This window comes from Pteropus alecto, unplaced genomic scaffold, assembly GCF_000325575.1.
Source record: "Pteropus alecto unplaced genomic scaffold, ASM32557v1 scaffold251, whole genome shotgun sequence".
NCBI classification, from domain to species: Eukaryota; Metazoa; Chordata; class Mammalia; order Chiroptera; family Pteropodidae; genus Pteropus; species Pteropus alecto.
The window spans coordinates 791,425-798,824 of NW_006431048.1; the positions used below are offsets into that span (position 1 = coordinate 791,425).

The following is a 7,400-nucleotide window of genomic DNA, read 5'->3' on the forward strand; positions in this document are numbered from 1 at the left end:
TTTCCTCCATTCTATTTCCCCATTTTCTGTTTCCAGGACACCAGGTTCCACCACATATCCATTGGTGGTCATGTAATTCCAATGGCACCAAAAGCAACTTTGACCAACAGGGCCTTCCTGACCCCAACAGAGATTTCCAGTGTGTGTGTTTCCCGCCCAGTCCAAAACTACACTACTGGCAGAGTCAAAGAGTTGGACCACAAAACCGGAAGACAGTCTGGGCCTCAGATGCCATCCAAGCCCAGGAGAGAAATCTGAGTAGCCTGTGGCCATATGGAGACCTGACTGTCTCAGGGATGATGGTGAGGTGCCATAATGATGGAAAGACATGAACACCAAATAGTGCTATAGAGGTGGCTCTGAGCTGAGTGTGGCCAGAAGCTGGGACCTAAGGGTGTTGCTGTTTACAACCTTCAGCAGAAACAAAACTACCCCCTGCCAAGAGCGAGAAACTCAAGGATGTAGGAAACATATCTTTGTAGCAGGTCTGCCACTAAAAGGCCAGTTTGATGGGTCACAGTCCACAATTCTGGTTCTGTAGAAATTTTCCTTCCATCTCTCCATCTGTCTGTCCACCAGCCATCTATTTGATGTATATTAAGTGTTTTGTAGAACACACGCTAACCCGGACAGAAAACCCTCCGTGCTCTTTTAGCACTTTTTATTCAAAGAGTATCTTTTATGGTCACTCAACTGGAGTCTCTTACAGGAATGCTGTGAGGTAGTAACAAGATAGACAATACCCTCCTTTTATGGATCAAGAAGTGCTCAGGATGACACAGTACTCAAGTGAGCATAGCTGAAACACAGTAAGGGCTGGTCAAATACAGGATGCTGGTATGTTCCCTGAAGGCCGGAACTGGTTTTCCTCCTGTAGGCCTTAGTAAGGCTTGTCCTGAACTGACCTCTATATCCAGATATGCTCTGCTGCTTTTCACACCAGTGTGGGTTTCAAGTCATCTTTGAAATTCACAATAGGCTTTGAGCGGGCCCACAGCTGTTCCCAAGAAGCCAGCCCCCTAGCATGCTCGGGGTTGGTGTCTGAAGAGCCACTGTCACTGGAATCAGAGGAACTCTGGAAGCAGATTTCACAGTAGGGCCGGTGGCAGCGGCAGAAGAACTCGTCTGAGCTGCTGGACTCAGTGTCAAGGAAACTGCATGGAGAAGAAAGGGAGGGACGCCCTGGGGACCCTGAGGACTGCAGCTGCCACTGGTCAGGCAGATCTGGCGAGGGTCTGGATAGGTGTGGGCCAGTGGGCCCGTGTGCCTGGTCAGAACCAGAAGGCTGGTGAGGAAAGGCTGCATGATGGCCACTGGCCCTTTGAGGCTCTGTTTGGCGTTGTTTGCTATCCTCCAGGGTGCCCGGCTTGCCTTCAGGATCTGAAAGTAGTGAAGCCTTTTTGGAAAAGAGTACCCTGGAATCAGCAGTCTGGGAGTCCAGGCCGAGGCTGTCTCTGTTTTGCACATTTAGCCCACTTTGTGCCCCAGAAATAGTCCTATTTGCCCGATGCTCCACATAGGAGGGTACAGAGCCCAGAAAGTGTGAGCGAGCCCGCTGCGCTGCCCGCCTTCTCCTTACCATGTATGGGCTGAAGCCCAACTCCTTGGAGAGGGGCATCTCCTGGGGGCTGTGGGCAGCACTGCTCTTCCAGGGCTGCTGGGGACGAGGTGGGGAAGAGGGGAGAGAAGCCTCAGGGCCTGGGCCCAGATCTCGTAGGACTTCCTGAAGCTTCTCTCTGATTATTGAATTGACTCTTAACATCTGCTTTTGAGGCTCTCTTGAGTTCTCCAGCTGCCCCAGTCTCTGGGGAGCAGAGCCTCCTTCACCTGGTATGAGACTCTGGTGGGGGGCCGTAGGTACCTGGTCACTTCTTTCTGCATCCTGTGTCTTTTTGCTGCAGCCCGAATTTAAATGATCAGAAAAGTCTTTCAAGTCATATATCTCCTTCTGCCCTGGGGAGGAGCCAGTGTCCTTCCCAGGCCCCCTGAGGCTTTGTGCACTAGAGGAAGGCACTGAGGTACTCTGGGAGTCCTGGGGAGCCACACTGGTATCATTCCGAGAGTCAGAGAGACATTCCAAAGGTCTTTGAGCTGCCAGGCTGTGCACAGGGGCTGCAGCCTGGCCATCCTTGCTGTAGGAAGAGGCAGGCGGCACAGCCCACTCTGGGGGGTCATAGGTGCACTCAGCTGACATCAGCCTCACTAGCTTCTCTTTGGCATTGTTTACTTGTTCCTGTAGGCTTTCGATCACAGCATTTTTCTGTAAGAAAAAAGCAAAACCACCAACAAAAGATACCACTGAAGATTTTCACACTGTATCCCATGGTGGAGAGAGTGTGGTACCAGAAGACCTTGGTTTAAATCCCAGTTCCTCTGTGTATTAGGTGCTGATCTTAGGCCCTAAGGAAGCACCTCCATGAGGTGAAGTTAAGTTGATGCACACAAAGTGCTTAGCAACATAACTGACACGTGGTGCTCAGTAAAGGTCAACTATGATTTATTGTTGTATGATCTTAATCCCCCACCTTATAGTCTCACACTGTGGCATTGTCTGTGAGACGGGAGGTTGGAGGAGGCACAGCTTAGCAGCTTGCTGGCTGCTGCACACCCTTTCAATTTTCCTCAGAACTGAGAAGAGCAAGCTGCTCTGCAGGACACCAGTCTGAATAATGTCTGGGATGGCCCAACTCTGGGTTTATCACACTTTTGCAAAATACAGATGAATTCGAGGCACATCTCAAGGGGATGATCGAGTGGGGAAACAAGTATTTTGCCTCTTGCTAAACAGACTAGAAAATGAAAAAACGGAGAGAAGGGTGGCACTTCCTGGGCCAAAGAGATAAAACTGGAGCCAGGAGGGGGCCAGTGAGAATCTCAGGCTGGTGTCACCACCTCCCTTGGTTAGACCTTGTGGGGTGAGAGGCGAAAGCTACCACATGGCACTCTCGGTTATCAATCATCTCTTAAAGAAGCGTGGCATTGAAATTATTGGAGAAGTTTGTTTTATTTATTTGTTTGTTTGTTTGTTTGTTTATTAATAGGATTGTTGGGCCTAAGTCTCTGATAGTTTGATTCAGCAGATCTAGAATGGAGCCAGAAGATGAATGAGTCTGGGGGCAGTTCTGCTACTGAGCTGCCTATCTGTCACATGGCTGTTAGTTGATAAACAGGCTGTGCCCAGAAGGAATGGCAGGTATGAGCTGCAGAGGTGTGCCCATTCCAGCTGTGAGGTTATGGGCATGAAGTAGGAGGAAGAGTACCAGCGGTGGGTATGCCCCAAGCATCCTTCAGCGATTCGGCGGCTGATTCTCTAACTCAGACTTTCTGTCGACCTTCTGAAATCCTGATGCTCAAAGGCAGTGGAACAGGGAAGAGATCATCATGGGAAAATGATGGTCCTGGGGCAGATAACGGGGGTCAAGGGTTTGAGGAAAGTAAAACACAAGTGCTGTGTTCTAGGGACTCCTTGCCTGAATACTAAAATGCTGCCTCTTTGCTGCCATCCTCTTTAGAAGAGGAGGGTGAGCACTTGGACACCCATTTATCATGCCCTAGAAATAAAAGGATGGTTCCCTTCTCTAGAATACCTGATACAAGTCGCCTAGGCACCAAACCTGTGGTGTCTTCTCAGGTTGACATGGGAGAGTTGCCCAGCAGTGACCATTTCGGAAAGCAGTACCTTAAGTAAACTAGGCCAACAGTAGCTTTCTGGCGGCAGCTCCAAGGCAGATGTATTGCTCCCTACTTATAAGCAGGAAGGTGATTTCTCTGATTACTGAGACTCCCAGTTATATCCTGGTTTAGTCTACTTCTTTTATCATCAGAAGGGAGTCCCAGACCAGTGAGTAACTGGTGAGTAAGTAGAAGGGACTTACAGCTGAGCACATGCATGCCCGTTCTCCCTTCTCCTCACCCGCAGAGTGGTGAGGCCTGGGTGTTGTCAGAGAAGTGTAGATGACTCAAGGACTCACCAGGAGCAGAGTGGATGAGTAACTGGGAGACATTCATTCAGGGTTTTCATGATACCTGGCTGGTGCCCCAACCCTCTTCCTCCTCAGCAGCCCCTCCTCATGAAGCCTGCCTTGCACATTGTCAGGCTGGCTTCAGGATGCCTCTACTGCCTCAGAGTTAAGAGGAAGCCACCAGCTGATGACAACTACCCGGCGAGTAAACTCTTGAGTGCTGTCTTTTTGTGCCTTATCCACAAATTTCTTTGAGTATAGAAAAATAGGATAAACATTGAGTTGAGAAGATTACTCCTCTCTCAGCAGACCAAACATTTAAAGTTGGCTGGTGACAGATTCAGAAACATCAGCCTAAACGGTAAATTTCTCTCCTTTCAGAGAAAGAAGTGGAACTCTGTTTTCACTATGGCTGCATACTAATTAATTAGAGGCATAGTGTGAGCCACTGCCATTGTGAGACTAAAATCTGACCTACCATGGCAGCTGCATTTAAATGAGCTTATTAATTATTACTTTTGGCACATCCGGGGAAGCAAACATGCACAGGCGTGTTTTATAAGGTGCAGGTTATAAGAAGAAATGGAATCACCTTCTTGCTTCTATGGTTCAAGGAAGAAAAATAATAGATGGGTTTCTTCTGCTGCAGAGTGTAGAAGGGAGGTTCTTCAATCTTTGGGAAGGTTCTATCTGCTGGCCTTAACACAGCCTGGGAAGTCTGATGGATGCTTCCCCAAAGAGCCTTTTGGGGACCCCTGGCTATAGGGCCAAAGGAGGCAAGAATGAGAAGATGGACCATGCAGATCATGGGAAAGTAAGAGGAAGATACCAGGGTGGCAGAGGGGCTGCACAGGAGGGAACTGCAACCAAGAAGCTGGAGTCAGGGTCTGTGCACATTTTGAGGGAGGATAGATACTGCATGACCACCAGGCAGTGCCGGAGCTGGGGATTTAGATACTGGAACCTCTCTAGGCCTGCTATGGGGCCCTGGGATGGCTGCCGTTCTCAGGCTTGTTCTGGGAAACATGTTCCAGGTGTAGGGTGTTCAGGGAGAGGCCAGCTTTTTACTGCCTATGCATCTGCTTCCCATTAGGACCCTTCCTCTGCAAACTCAAAGCATCTTTTGGGATAGAGCAGATTTAGTCACTGCGTGGGAAACAGGGGAGCATGGCAGAAGTACAAAAAGCACGTCACAAATTACCATAAGGTTAAAGAGTCAGGCCACTTGGCTGTTCCAACATTAGCTGATTGTGAATGAAAACCATCCTGGCTGTTCTCGCCAAATTTCTGGCCTTCTGTTGAGCTGAAAAAAAATGCTTCTTTGAAGCCTTCACAGAATATCAAAGGCAATACTACTCCCTTGCCAGGTGGGGAGAAATCTGGCTTTGAAACAAGGTCCTGAAAGCTTCATAAATAGTAATGTAATGGAGAAGTATTACTCCGATGGGTAAAAAAGGTCCAGGACTGAGCGTATGGTGTGGGAGACTAGAGGGGCATGAAGAGTGGGTGGTTAATCCCTTCATTGGCTGTGTTTCTTAGGTCCTCATCACACTATCCTCTCACATAAGACTACTGATATCCGAGTGCCAGCCCAATTACAGAAAAATATAGTTTCCCAAATAGCACCTACTCAGGTATGTTCTATACTGAAAAGAACATGGAATATAATTTAGTTAGTGTGAAAATACTGACTAATTCTTCTGGGCCCCGTGCCTCCTTTTTGAGGCAGCACACCCTCAAGCTTTTCCGTGTGCTTTCTTCAAGCCCACACCACACTGCCCAATTCTGGGAGAGGTGCCAACTCTGGCTCAAGTACAGAAGAAAGAAGCAGCTGAGGGCTGCCTGGTACCCTCTTGGTGCTACTGTGATATTCAGAGGCCCTATTCAGCCCTCCTCCTCATCTTTAGATACTTCTTGACTCTCTGGATTGGTGGTATGATTGAGATCTCTAGGTAGAACCGGGAAAAGACTATAGGGCCCCTTAAGATCTTGTAAATGAGGACACCACTCTGCGTAAAGAAAGAATGTATCATACAGAAGAACCTAGCATCCACTACAACTCAGGGCCTTTGCAGTGCTGTTCACCTGCTTGAAATGCTTTTCTTTGCATTCTTTGCCTAGCCAGTTGTACTTGACCTTTAGCTCTCAGCTCAGAGAGTCTTTCCTGATAGCTCTAAATTAGGTTCCCTTGCTCTCACCACCCATTATTCTGTCTTACCACCCTGATTTTTTCCTTCATCATTCTCTTGATCAATATCTATTCACTCCATTAGACTGTGAGCTCCATGAGGGTAGGGACTATGTTTTATTCATTAGCATTTAGCTCAATGCCTGGCACACATCTATTCAGTGAATGAATGAATGGGTGAGGGGCAGCAGTGGGAGTCACTGGGAAAATGTTGAGGTTTTGCCAGAGGCTAAGGGAAGTAGGAATGGCTAGGAAGTGGGGGAAGGGAAGGAGAAGAAAGAATGTTAACGGTGCAACATCTGGGGCCCACCAGTGCATGACCAGAGTTCTTTATAGAGAATCCACTAGGCAGGGGTCTGGCTTACTTCTGTGAGGAGCCTTTCCATGGAGTTCCTCTCTCCTCTAGTGTGGCAATTCTGTTCCTCACCATACTGAGTATGGCAGCTTTTGCTGGGAGTGCTGAAATATTTGGCCATGCATCTGATTGTTTGGTTTTCCTCTTCAAATGCCTTCCATTGCTTCAGCTGTTAGATAAAAGAACACATGTTATTTATTTAATTACACACCCAGAAACACATTCTCTCACTCTTTCTCAAAAATACCAAGGAATGACAGTGATACACAAATGCACAAACTTCTCTCTCTCTTCAACATGTACTTTACTCTGAAAAGCTCATAGATAGTAGTGGCAAAAGGTATAGAGAATGCTAAGGCTATACAGTTTTAAAAAATGCCAAAGGAAGATGACAGGTAGATGAAACAACAATCTTAGTGTGACCTACTCATTGCTGAACTGGTCAAAGAAAACCAGAGTTGGAGTGTATTTCTAGGACCACATTCTAAAACCAGAGTTTAGGAGCTAGAACAGGGTTAAACAATCTAACCACTGTATGTTTCAAATGAAACTGTTTCTAGTTATACATAGCTGTTCTTAATTATCCTCATTTGTTGAGTAATGGTGTGCTTACTGCGACTGAAAACCCAGTTCCTTGCTGGAGGAATTTCTAACCCAAATCAATAATCAAGGCTCAGATATATAATGGTAACAAAAATCAATAAAGATGATAGAACATTAGGTTTGCGATCTGACCATCTTTTTCCCCTTAAAAAATGAGGAAAGACTCAGGAGTACAACTTGTCGAGGCCCACGCAGCTAGTTAACAGCAGAGCCACAGCTGTAACCGGGGCCCTGGGCCACACCGCATGAGCTCAACACAGCTAATGAAGAGAGACTGTTAATGGTGCAAGTC

At 47.3% G+C, this 7,400-nt stretch overlaps 1 protein-coding gene across 2 annotated transcripts in view; it reads right to left on the reverse strand.

The window, feature by feature from the left end:
• Positions 1–871: 871 nt before the first annotated feature.
• GPR156 (G protein-coupled receptor 156) overlaps positions 872–7,400 on the reverse strand; it is a 57,124-nt gene continuing 50,595 nt past the window's right edge. For both annotated transcript variants that reach the window (XM_006905542.3, XM_006905541.3), the window contains exons 8-9: positions 6,516–6,674; positions 872–2,260 (exon numbers count right to left, since the gene is read on the reverse strand). In XM_006905542.3, coding sequence (XP_006905604.1) covers positions 935–2,260; positions 6,516–6,674 — 1,485 coding nt within the window. In that variant the 3' untranslated portion in view covers positions 872–934. The remainder of the gene's footprint in view (positions 2,261–6,515; positions 6,675–7,400) is intronic.